The sequence below is a fragment of the Gambusia affinis genome, linkage group LG01 (genome assembly GCF_019740435.1).
Source record: "Gambusia affinis linkage group LG01, SWU_Gaff_1.0, whole genome shotgun sequence".
Taxonomy (NCBI): domain Eukaryota; kingdom Metazoa; phylum Chordata; class Actinopteri; order Cyprinodontiformes; family Poeciliidae; genus Gambusia; species Gambusia affinis.
The window spans coordinates 29,925,470-29,938,910 of NC_057868.1; the positions used below are offsets into that span (position 1 = coordinate 29,925,470).

General features: G+C 36.5%; 1 protein-coding gene and 1 pseudogene across 1 annotated transcript; both read right to left on the bottom strand.

The window, feature by feature from the left end:
- Nucleotides 1-793: 793 nt before the first annotated feature.
- abtb1 (ankyrin repeat and BTB (POZ) domain containing 1) lies at nt 794-5,966 on the bottom strand. Its single transcript, XM_044118454.1, has 12 exons — nt 5,710-5,966; nt 4,569-4,631; nt 4,425-4,480; nt 4,167-4,311; nt 3,884-4,043; nt 3,742-3,787; nt 3,468-3,584; nt 3,208-3,320; nt 3,031-3,129; nt 2,776-2,943; nt 2,202-2,402; nt 794-1,720 (listed from the first exon to the last, which is right to left on the bottom strand). Exons 1-12 carry the CDS (start codon nt 5,763-5,765, stop codon nt 1,514-1,516), a joined length of 1,431 nt encoding a protein of 476 aa, XP_043974389.1. The 5' UTR covers nt 5,766-5,966; the 3' UTR covers nt 794-1,513.
- Nucleotides 5,967-7,087: 1,121 nt separating this feature from the next.
- LOC122828831 lies at nt 7,088-10,819 on the bottom strand (annotated as a pseudogene).
- Nucleotides 10,820-13,441: the final 2,622 nt, after the last annotated feature.

Here is a 13,441-nt window from a genome sequence, read left to right on the forward strand (position 1 = left end):
ATCTGATTATTTTTACATACTAACAACACAATTGAAGAATATTAATTGAATTAATATGCATATGGAGTTATTTATTTGGATTATGACATAGATTCACATAAGAATTCTGAGTAAGAGTTTAAAGTCAAAATTCTGAAAAAAGTCCATTTTTAAAGTGGCTGTTATCTTTTTCTTCATGTGAGACTTACCTAATATGAAAGTGGTGCTAATTTCAAGGTTATGGTCACGTATGTCCAAAGTGAGGCCTAGGAGCTTAGAATTAGTAAATTATATTATAAATTTTCTTTGTCATATTTATTTATTTATTTTTGTAACTTTGTGGTTTTAGCTGATGTGATCAAATGTTTAGAGCAACTGTGGAAATATGCTCTAAAAACTAATATAAAAGAGCACTATTATTTCTCATAATACTGGTATGGGTCATTAATTAAAGTAGGGCTGTATGTAAATATTTGAGCCATATGTATTATTTTGACTCTGCAAAGAAATGCAAACTAGAACTTTAGCATCTAGTTCTTGCTTTTAAAACTGATTCAAGTTTATTGCATAATTCTTCCCTGAGAGAACAGTAAAAATAATTAAAAGCTTAAATTTAATCTGATAGACAGGCCGACAATTGTAAATAACCTTCTAACCAGTATAGTAAGATGAATGTCTAAGAGACTACTAAGAAATGTGATTTAGTCATTTATGAATCCAAATAATACTTATGTGAGTAATGCAAGTTCTAATGCAAGACCTCGAGAAAATATATTTACAACAGGAGATTTTAAAAAATTGACAACGCTGTTCGTAACTTTTATTTTATTTATTTGCTACACACATAAGGCAAAATGGGTTTGCTGGAAAAATAAGCTCCATGTTCAGCTGAAGCAAAGTGCAAGAGTGAATCAGAGGGTGATATGTGTAACGATACCAGAGGGAATCCCAGTTCAAGCAGTGAGGTGAAGGAGAGTCACAGAATACTTTCAAGTAAGCACAAAACACAATTTTAATAAAACTGAAGACTAAGAGTCTTCAGCCAAAGACTTATCTGAACTAATAAAGGGAGGAAAGATATTTTTTTAATCACATTGTTCTGAAATGTGAGAATTAGAGCATTACAACCTCTCTATACTGACTTTTTAAAGCACTAAAATACAATTTCTTGAAGTTTTACATGATGCACATGAAAAATGTTAAATAGCTGCTGAGGATCATTTTAATTTCATGCATGAATAATGCAAAAGTATTCTGTTATTAATACGTCAGCCTTCTTCTTCTTCACAACCAATCTCGGAGATTAATATCAGTACAAACAAGATCACTTTCCTCTTGGACTTCCTATTAAATGAGTTAAACTCCCCAACAACCATCTCCATTCACATATGGTATAATCTGTGCCATACGCTGTAAATAAAATAGAATCTGTAAACATAAAGATGAATATGTTTTTCTTCTCACCTCACTAAAAATTCCCTCCAAACATGATCTTAACATTTCTGGACCAGATAGAGGAATCTGATGACTCCACTCAGCAGTCAATATTGATGCTGGAAAGCAACTCCTCCAGAGCCTCCAGCTTCTGATTGGCCTCCTCGATGGCGCTGTACGTCTGCACGTTGCTGGCGATGTGGAAGCGGATGTCGTCTACCAGAGGGACAGAGTCCGTCTCCTGTCGCTCCTCCAGCGACGCGGCGTCCTCCTTTATCATCTCGGCAAACTCGCCCTGCTCCACCAGCTGTGGACGGAGGTGGCAGGTACACAGGTGTGAATGCATCTGAAGGAGGAACTGGATATGTCTGACCTGATCATCTAGAACTGCATCATGGTTCTATTTTTCTACATTTTTCTGTTTTACCTTAAGTAATTTTAGATTCATCATCATTTGATCTTTTTCTCATTTCCTATAGTTGTGTGTTGCTAGCGTAGCACGTTTGTTGATTGTAAAACCCCTGAATGCTTTTTGGAGAACTTGTCTCTGTTCATTCCACTCAAAACAGACATGAAACTTCCCAAAGCTTTCATACCCAAAAAGGCTGAATGCAGCACAACTAAAACTACAAAGGTACAAAATGGGGAGGGGGAAAAAAATGACTGTCAGCTACTTCAGACCTCGCTAAATGAGTCAAGACGTAAACATTACAAACCACAGTCAGTAACACCCAGGTTTGAAATCACAGGTAATTGAGCCATGATGAGGGTCACACAAAGACACCCACCCGCTCAATGATCTTTGCCATGAACTCTGTGCACTGATCCTCCAGCCGAGAAAGACGGAAGAGCTTGGCCGTCTTCCACATGTGCAGGACGTTGTCCTCACAAATCGCCTTGGCGAGCGTCTTCCCACAGAGACGCTTCAACCCCGGCAGCAGGTACATGTCAGCCACGCACAGCACATCAAACACGCTGTCCATCGTCAGCTGGACGGGGAAGAAGAACCGATCAGCGTTAAAGATGAGCGCATTAAAAAAAAAGTGTTGACAATCCCACTGAATACAAAACATCACTGTTGTTTCGGGTAAAAACTCAATAAGCTCCTGATGTTTAATAATTTATTTTGTGGTAATTTAATAAATGATTTTTTTAAACTTTTTAATATTATATTAATGAACTAAAAGAAACAAATGAACAAATTTCCTGAAAAATAAATTCCTATGTAGAAAATGGCATTACTACACTTCAATTTGTCCGATAACAAAATTGGGTTGATGATTTCAAACATTTAAACCAAAATAAAAGGATCATACTTTGTCACAGCCCTTTAAAATCTTCTGACAGTGTTCACATACACACCTCTGTGTCATCAGTGTAGATGTAATACATGACGTGAATGAAGATTTCATGGGAGATGTTGTGCAACGTTATCACTGGGGTACTGGGCTGCGACTGCAGCTGCTCACCCTCACTGAAGTGGTCCTCCAGTAAGGCCTTAAAAAAATCACTGCGCCCACAGAAAAAAGCCTGAAAACACACATGATCAAAATCTGACATTAACAGAATAATAATTTCAGGGTTTGGATTCATGTTTGCGGGCTTTGGAATCCCTACCTTGTGACATAAGAAATCAAAACCCTCTACTCTGAAACAGATATCAGGGTAAGTAGGGAACAGATCAACCCTGTTAAAGGGAAGTTCACCAAATCCAACCTGGGGCGAGAAAGAAGAGTATTTAGTAGCAGTTGTTCTGTGTTTAGCATCAGGGTTTCACTGGGTTGAGGGTCTCACTCTTAGTTCAGTGGGCAGTGCACAGTCTGCTAACTGGGCCATCTCCTCTTGGAGCTGACAGGTGTGAGGCTCAAGGCTAAGAACTTTGACACAGGTTCCAGGCTTGTTGGACACTTTGACATGACAGGAGAAGAAAAAGAGATCATTTCAGATTATGATTCAGAGTGAATCAAAACAATCAAAGCTCCAGAGGAGAAAATAGATAAATTAGAAATATGAATTATGAACTACACAATGCACATATTAACTAGCAGTCTTACCAAATTCATAGACCTGTTTACATTTATTTTCCAGTTCTTCCATAAGGTCTGCCATCTTGCACTGCTTAGCGAGTCGCCTGCAGTCTTCCACCAGACTTATATCGATATCCATTCGTCCTGTAACATTATGAAACTAATAAAGTTCACACTTTTTTGTTACGCATTTTTCAAATGAGTCTAACCGGAGCTAATTAGGTTGATTTTTTTTATGTATTTCAGTTTCTGTTTTCTTTTGCGTCAAAATATAGCATAGATGAAGTAGAAAAACACTCACCAGTATAAAAATATTGAAGAATTGCTCCAAAGGCAGCAGGATTGATCTAAAATCAAAACAGTTTTTGTTCCAATAACATAAAGTTTATTCCACTAAACTTGAAAGAGACAAATTTATTTATTTAAGTAAAATTCTAAATTACCAAGGGATGTTTGAGGGTTATAAGGTTCTTTCCTTTCCATTTTGTCTCAAACATTTCGGTGAAGTACTCTGAACGTGCGCTGAGAACACATCGGTGAGCTGCAAACATTTGTCCATGAACCAGGAAGTTGACATCACTATGCTGACCTTGCTCTAACAACCTGAAGGGAAACAGCAGGGATATGTTTTATACTAAACTGCTTTACCTTTGCAAGCTTTAACAATATATTACTGTTTTTTCCAAAGTTAATACCCTAAAAAAAAGAGAAAATCTTCACACTTACATGTGTAGAAAATAGTTAAAATCATTGCGCTGCATGGCACGGACACTGACGCACTTATAATCTTTGAGCAGGCGTCGGATTGAGTCATTCAGGGAGCCATACACACATCTTTCACCATCGAATGTGTTGGCTTCACACTTAGCCCCTGGAAGTGAATCCACATAAAAAAAAAAAAAACAGAATCAAAATGTAGAATCCTTCAGCAAACATCCTTTTATGATGAAAATCTCACTTTATCCAGTGAAAATTCAATTTTACCATGGGCCAACAGGTACTGGACTAGCTCCTCGTGGCCACAGAGGCACGCATAATACCTGTAGGAAAAGCAGCTCTTTTCTTTAGGGTACTTTTATGTAGTAAATAGAATTAGAATAATTGCAGGTCTGCAAACAATATACTTACAAAGGTGTGCTGTCCCATTTATCTCTCACATTGAGGTCCACATCCCTTTGTTCAACAAGGTACCTTAAAGAGAACCATAAGGCCTGATCTGTGAGCATATTCTATTTACCAACAGTTATTTAAATTAATCTGAGACAAACAAAACAATAAATTGCAAGGGGAAAAAATCTAAGTATTTTGTTTGAAATGTCTATTTTTATTTGTACCACTAATCTGAAATTAATTTCTATAAATGTAATTTCTGTATAATTATTATTTTCATTATTATTATTATTACAGGTAATGGTCACATCGTTTATTTTTTTAACGATAGTCTTATATGTTTTGCAGTATGGACTAATTTTATCAGGAGAAGGGTTCATTATTCGGTTGTATGCCATTTTGTTTATTTTGTCTGGATTCTTTTAAGATGGTCAAAAATAAAGTCTTTTCCAAACAACACTTGACAGTAAAGTAGTACTAAATCCATATTTCACACTTATTTTACCCATAAAGTAAAATTACATATTGAATAAAATAATTATGTTTTAAAATTGATTTTAATAAAATGTCTACATAAAAAAATGCATTAATAGTGACTTAGCTGTGCATGTTGTTAGTATTCATCTGATGGGTGAAAATGTCTTTCTAGTTATTTATAAAGCACCTTAAAATAACCGAAGGTCCAGAAAGAGTTGTACATACACAATATCAAAAACTCGATACGTTAAACACAGTTGAAATAAGACAAATTAAGATAGTTAAATTAGAGTAGAACGTGCAAAAGGCTTCAGCAAATAAATGGTAAAAGACAAAATCCGAAAATGTATCTTATAGAAAAAGGCTTGATGCTATATATCGCTGGAAAATACAGCAATAGCAATATTAAAGACTTTAACGTTAAATATTGCACATACAAACTCTGACCTACAAACGTTAGCCTGACAAGCTGGGTCATCGGCGCTAATGTTAGCAATCTTCCGCTTCTGCTTCCGAGCAAAACATCATTTAACAGCAATTAGCGGGACAGGACAGGGCTAATCATTATTATTGTTTTGTTTGTTTTATCGCACATCTATGTCAGGTGTCCGCCTGATGAAGCTGATGCTTGTGAAACAGTGTTTATGCGAACCAAAACGACGTTAACAGAGCCGCTGGTTACCTGACTCTACAAATGTCGCCCTTTCTGCAACTACTAAACAAGTCGTACACGTCCATGGCCGCCTCGGAGTTCTCGGTCCTCTGAAATGCATTGAGACAGCCTGTCTGCCGGACAGGTAGGTGATGGTTCGGTGTGGCTGCAGGTGGAGCTCGAAGAACGAACAGAAAGTTGACAGTCACCCCTTGTTGACAAATCGCCGATGCTGCCTCTTCGAAGCCTCTGTGTTGTCGTTAAAGAGACAAGTCACGTGACTACCAAGCTTACTTCAGTTGACTCACGGAAATATCGTAACAAGCCGAGACAAGAACAAACGTGAGATGTGTAGTTAATTCTACGGTAATGTTACTAATAATTTCGAAATTTTAGTACCTTTTTTATTTAAATACTAACACAATATTTTTTGCAAGAGTTAATCTAACTGACCGAGTTAGTTTTCTCTATAATTTTGGAATATTCGAGCTAACTTGTGTAGCTTGAATGCAGCACATGTGAATGCGTTCAATCGCCCTCAAAACAAGATTTAAAAACATAATACAAGACAATACAAGACTTTGTACAAGTCTGATGACTTGTAGAAAGACAAAACGATACAGGTACAAAATATTGACTACTTATTATTTAAATATATTTTCAGTTTTTATCTTTATTTTTCTTGCTGTTATGTAAACAATTACTACAACTGAACGTGATCAGAACATTATGCTCAGCATTTTGTTTGTTGACTTACAACAAAAGTGTTAACTTCAGCATGTTTCATGTGCTCAATATAGATATCCCAGCAAACAAATAAATTATTTATATGTTTTACTTACAGTAAATAAGCATGTTTAAAATAATTCATGGTCGTTGGAAAGTTTGAGTGTGTGGGAAAGTTTAAGGTTTTAAATTAATCAAATTAGTCCACACTGTAGTCTTTAATTTAAGTAAAGCAAAAGTATTTCCTTTAATAAATACTTTTGCGTTAGGGGACATTTTTTGCTACATACTGCATACTAAATGAAACAGTGGTATCTTGAAATCTTTTATTATCATTTATACTAATAAGTCAAAGTTACCAAGTGTATAATCAGTTTAGCTTATTTTAACTTCTGGGTTAGTCATAATCAGAAAATATGAAAAATGTGATCAGTATAGAGACAATGAAGTTCTGTCAGATCTGACTGAACACAAAGGCATGCTGTAGCACTGCAAAGAAATAGAAGTTTGTTAGGCAGTTCATTTAGTTCATGGAAAGGCTGATTGGAAGGACTGGCAGTTTTCCAGGAATGTAAAAAAAAAACACACATCACATTCCAATTAGTTTTCCGTTTTCATTTCTACGTAATAACTTGCGGCAGCAACTTGATTGACAACTACACCATTTTCACAACAAGCTGAATCAATCAGCAGACATAAGAGCCTGGTATGAAAGGTCCCACTTCAGAACAGAAAACATACAGAGCAAAAATAAACAATATGCAGATTTTTACTCCAGTGCAAAAAATTAAAAGTCTTTTGACAGACGAACAATAGTTCTTATTATGAGCAATGCCCTGTTCTGCTCAACTTTTATTTTCTTTACAACATTTTCACCCAAAATAATCTGTTTCTCTTGTGAAAGGTTTTCAAACAAGATACGGTCTGAGCTTTGAGTAGGTCATTCCCTGAGACTTTCAATTCTTTGATAAATCATGTTTCTTTGACTGAAATCATTCAAACATGGACCTAATCTAAACTATTTTTTTTAATCTTCCAATACTCTGCTTCATTGAGGGTGTCCTATTCAAGAAGTTCAAGCTGTAGCATTGAGTTTATAGCACATAAGGTGTTTTTATTGCTCTCTCATTTTCTCTGTAGTCTTTAAGTTAAGTAAGGCAAAAGTATTTCCTTTAATAAATACTTTTGCTATAGGGGATATATTTTGCTTAATCTTTGCATTTTTAGTAAACAGATGCAGAACCTGAAGGAATTGGTTTTTACAATCACTTTGGACTTGTGGCATTACCTCCAGTCCTCAAAGACCAGTGTTCTGTATCTTTTAGATTTAATGGTTAATTTCTATCCATTACATGTCTTCACATTCTGCAGGGAAATGTGAATAACCTATTCTGTTTGTAGAAGTGGGGAAGCAACTAAAAATGCAGCACAACTCCCCTCATTTGGATTGATGTAGATCGGAGTATTATCGCATTGTCCAAACCAGTCTGGTTTAAATGATCTATGTCAATCCTCAAATAATAATTAATGCAACAGCAACTTTTAACTGAACACATCACAAATCTAAATATTTTCCAAGGTAAGAGACGCTCCCAAATTCCATGCATATTTGAACTGAGGCCTCACCCTCAAGCACAACTGCAGAAGTTCAGAAGAAGCAATTATTAAGTAAACTTCCTTTTAACACTTAGCAGATGGAATAAATTGCAATTGAATTGTTACCTGTTGCCGCTCTGCTAACTGATGCTGTAGCGTTTCCACATCTTGCCAGCCAGAAAGGACATGCACTGATTAATTCGACTTTGACCTGATAATGACCACTGACTCTGAGCGCCTATTGGAGGGAAATATTTAAAAGGAAAAGTCTTAAGCTTAGCATGATATCTCACCATTTTATTTGTCAGATTAAACTCTTTCTGGAGATTAAAGAAGGCCTTGGCAGAGTTTGGCACTATGGTTGCCAGCAGATTTAATGGTTAATTAAATCCATACACAACAATCCTGCATAAGAAACATGGTTTCTTATTTAAACTTGTGGATTTAAGCTTGTGGACCGAAGGCACAATGCCTGTCATAAGCTCTGTGAAAATAAACCTTGCCTGTCGTAGGTGGGATTATTTGTTGTAGCTGAAGTTGGATCCACATATCACCAATTAGCCAGTGGAAATTTCTGTCACTGCATATTCAAATGTTTTGTTTTTGTTTGTCGGTGACAGAGGCACCATCTGCTCTGAAGTCCCCCAGGATCATTACATTCTAGAAAGAAAGGGAAATAAAAGTAAATTAAACCATTTATTGCAGAGCGCTAAGAATTATTGATGCCCTCTGAAATTTATATTTTATCATAGTACAAACAGAAATTTCTGTGTCCTTATTGGTTGTTTTTGGCGATAGATCAATCCAAAGTAGTGCATTGTGAATTGGAAGAAAAGTGAGACATGCAACTCAAAGATGAAAAATGTGGATTGCGATGGTGATCAACCACCTCTGTTCTGATGACTTCAGAGAATTGGACACATCACTACCATCCCATGGTGGATTTTGGTTGAAGGTTCTTGTCCTGGTGGAAGGCAAACATCTGACTCATTTTAAAAGCTTTTGCTGCTTCTGCCTCCCGTTTATTTTCAGATTCGCCCTGGTTTAGTTCCATTCATTTTCCTATCAACTCAAACCATCTCCCCCGCTCATGTTGAAGGAACATTTCCCCACAGCATGATGCTGACACTTAACAAAACTACTTCCTGCTCAATTTAGAGTAAAATAAGTGGATTAACATTCATATACTGCTTTCTCGTTTATTGAAGACTCATTAAAAACACGCTACAGACGCTCGATCTGATCATCAACCATATTATTTTGGCCCGACCCAACCCACTGTGGCTAGCTTAGGCAAATCAGCAGTGGGTTCATTTTAACCAACCTCACCCGTTTGGCCTTTTCACAAAACAAATTGGGCAGTTGGGTTCACTGGAGGGTATGAAAGTAAACGTAGCTGAAATACACACTACACTTTTCTAATTTATTTATTTTTTTTAGTTACATTTTTCTTGAGTTTCAGAGCTTTGTGCTACTTTGTCTTGTATTATTACATCATAGAATTTCCAAAAAGATTGTGGTTCACTGATGTGAGGTAAATCTTACATCCGTTAGCACTGATAACGCCGTGATGTGGCAGAGTTTGTGTCAAATGAGCTCATATTCTTACGTCAGTTTTCCATTTGTCTCTGACCATTAGGAAAACATCATACAGCTCATCCAGTTCTTTCTCCTGCTGTGTGGCACAAACTGGGATCAGCACCAAATCCTTTAGCACTGCAACAAATATGTAACATCCATGAGACTGTATGCGTGTGGCAGGAGAGAGCACAAACCTGACAAACTTGATATTTTTTCCATCTACTAACACGTCAAAATAAATCTCCTTTATTTTCACAAGAGAAACAGACACGGTCATCCAGACATGTCTCAGACAAACAGCAGACACCACACTGAGAGCATTAAATCTTGAAATACACAACGCTGCCTGATTGTGTTAAAAGATGAGCTGCAGAAGCTGACCCGTTTTGTGAGGTTTGAAGTAAAGAATAAGGCTCCCTTGAAAATGCATCCACATTGTTCACCTGATTGTCTTCATATTGAGAGGAGTCAATCAGATCCACCATGCCATCCCTGAAAATTGAGTAAAAATGTGTTGTTTAAACAGTTCTGTATTGCAGGGCTGAAACAGTCGAGACAGCGATGGCATTTATCTGTAGACAAACATAAACTGCTCCTTGTATCTGGTCCTTCCCAGACAGGCGCTGAGCTGCAGGGCGCAGTGGTGGGACGTGTTCATCCTGAAACACCCTCAAAGTATGGCCTGTTATTTTTCTACTCACAAAGGCAGTGACATTTTTTTCAGTTTGGCTGAAAGTGCAAAAATAAAAACATACAGTCACCTGTTAAGTTCTGTCAAAAACAGCTTGATGGAGTTCCCCACTCACATCCACCACCTCCAGAATAACTATGATGTCATATCAAGACACAATCAATAAAAGGCAACGGCTTCTGTTACAATACAGGCTCTACAGTGGAATAAAACCCACCCGGTTTCTAACTAATGCGTGACATTCAAAGGATCCTTCTATTTCTTTGAAATAGAAGCCAATCCTTTGAAGGATTTTCATTTTCAGATTTAAAACACTCCTGGATGCTCTCCAAAAATACATCAGTGACAAGATTTGAAAGGCCCTTTGTAAGTATAATTGTGATTATGTGATGAGTTTATCACAGGGTCCCTGCTGCCAGATAAAACACATGGAGCTTCTGAAAGCAGCCATGTCTGATTTTTTACCTTAACAAGAGTTGACAGGACATCTGGGTCTGAGACTTTAGTCATTCCAAACCTCTGTACATTGAATGAAGCGACCTTCATGCCTGACAAGAGAAGGGAAAACAGTTTTGTAAAACATACATTTAAAATGATACTTTTTCAATCCCTAACTTGAATTACCTCTGGTAATGTACACACACTATATACAGTATATATATGTCTTCTCCTCAGCAGCAGGCAGTACTGGTCTTCAGCATTAATTTGTATCCAGTCCTATGAGAAACCTATGTCTCTACTGTTTTTTTTTTTGTTTTTTTTCAAAGGTAGACAGATGATTGGTTCGTTGCCATCATGAGGACAAGATGGATAATTTGTAGAGCGCTACTACATTTTGACAGCAAGTGGTCAGACAGGTTATATTTTTCAGCTGATGGTGATTAAGGTTGGTTAACTTCAAAGTTACTGTGCAAAGAAGAAATGATAAAAAAGAAAACCTCACCTTCCATCTTAAACTAAGTCTAGACAAGACAGCAAATGTCAGTTCACACAGCTTCACATTTGACGTAAGAGCACTTTGACCAAATCGTCACCCATTCACCACCATGCTTCCTCACTAGTATTACATTAACCCTATCTATGTGCCATACAGAAAACTGACAAAGCCTCAGTTTTTACAGAGGTGCTCATGCTTCCTTTTGCTAATTTAATCAGCTGTATTTGACTGATATTACTTGGTTACGACTTCCTACGTAAAGCTGCACTACAGCTTTTAATTTTTGACAGCAAACAGTGCTGTCAAACAACCTTTGACCCTTTACATATTTTATTTTGTTTTTCTTTTTCATTTCACTTAAATGTTTCAGATCAGCAAATATATTTTAAAAATTACATATAGATAACCCAAGTAACTTCAAAAGTTGGTTTTGGAGTGATGGCTTTTATTTATTTATTTTTTAAAAAAGCTATCTAGATCAGTCTTTGTAAAAATCGAATAGCTGTTCGTTAAATCATAAATTTCCTCTGATTGACCACATTTCTGATTGATTTTTACTAAAGAGAAGTAAGAGAGTATTTGAAGAGCTTTGACCAAATCTCAAAACCCACCACATTATGCCCTGAATTTAAAAAAAGAAAAAAAAAAACAGATGAGAAGTAAAGTTGTTGAGATCCTTCAGTCTGGAGAGGATTATAAAGTTATTTCTAAAGGTTTTGGGTTTCATTGAACCATAATGAGAGCGGTTATCTATAAATAGAGAAACACCAAACAGTGGATTGGTTGGCTGAATGTGCCCATTTGAAACATTCTAGTGTGACAAAAGAAATCACAGTAGCTGTCACATCCGCAACCTCATGAATGCATCTAATTACTGCTGTGCACAACTGATGATTTGCTCCTTGTTTCTGAATTGCAATGATTCTTTCCATATTTTTGAGGTAGTTTGCCTTCTGTTTGTTTTTTCTTGCACCTTACATGTATGTAATATACAGGTTTGTACGTGTGTACTAGTACGCACAAACAAACTGGAACCTTCCATATAAACCAGTCAAATTACGTCAAGCAACACCTGGCCTTCAAATTATAGACAATGGTGACGTGGAAAATCCTCCCAAAGCCACATTCAACTCACGCATAATCCATGTTCAGAAAAGACTCAAATCCTGGGCTTAATAGCCACATAGTGGAGCTAAATACTTTTATTTTGAAAGATAAACAAATGGAAGTATAAGAACTGAGAAATAACAAAAAATGCTGCCCGACTGACATGGCAGGAACATATAAACAAAGGGGATCTGACACAGTGCAACAAAAAATATGGGTGTATAGTGAGGGAGATAATAACACGATGTGCAGTAAGAAGCACCTGAGAGCAGCGGGGAGGAGAGCAGGAAGCAAAACCTGCTGAGAAAAACAAACACAAACTGTAGAAAGAACAGTTTCACAAAGCCGGTCAAAACCATAAACGTCATCACATTTTGGGAGGAATTGTGTGCAAAATCAACATAAAGTAGTGCATTTAAAGTGGAAGGAAAATACAATATAGTTTTAAGACTTGTTTATACTACTATTCTTAAAGTGGTGCTTGCATTTTTGTCAATACTTTGTAGAACCACGTTTAGTAGGTTATCTGTAAGTCTTTTGAGATATCAGTCTATCAACTTTCCTCATCTAGGAACTGAAATTGTTGTCCACTCCTCAAGGGAAAACTGGAGATTATCATTAATTACTTACCCCTGCTTTAGTTTTCTCCACAATTTTATCCATTTGCTTTCTACTTTTGTCCTCATGAAGCTGTTTTTCAGCAAAGTTCTCCAAATAACCTCTGAGGCCTTTATTCACAGGTGTATGTATGCTGACATTAAGATTCACACTAAGTAAAAATGACAAGTAATTCTAATTACGAACTTGAAGAGTTCTGCCTCCAAGACTCTCTAAGTTACTGGATTTTATTTAGGGGTATCAAAATAAATGACAGAAAATGTTTCTGACGCAAATTCAGATTTGATATTATAACTAAGTATTTTGTAAAGAAAACACCAAACAAATCTATAGTGAAGAGAAAAAGCTTGAAGATGTTAAGAAACCAGAATTCCTAATAGGTTTTGGGTGGCGTGTGTTAGGGCTTCGTTTTGCCTCATGTAAAACGTCAAAACTGAAAGGTGTGTCTGAAAGATGATGTGGCTCTGTGTCTTTTATCTTTGAACCATAACTAGATTTGTTGAAAT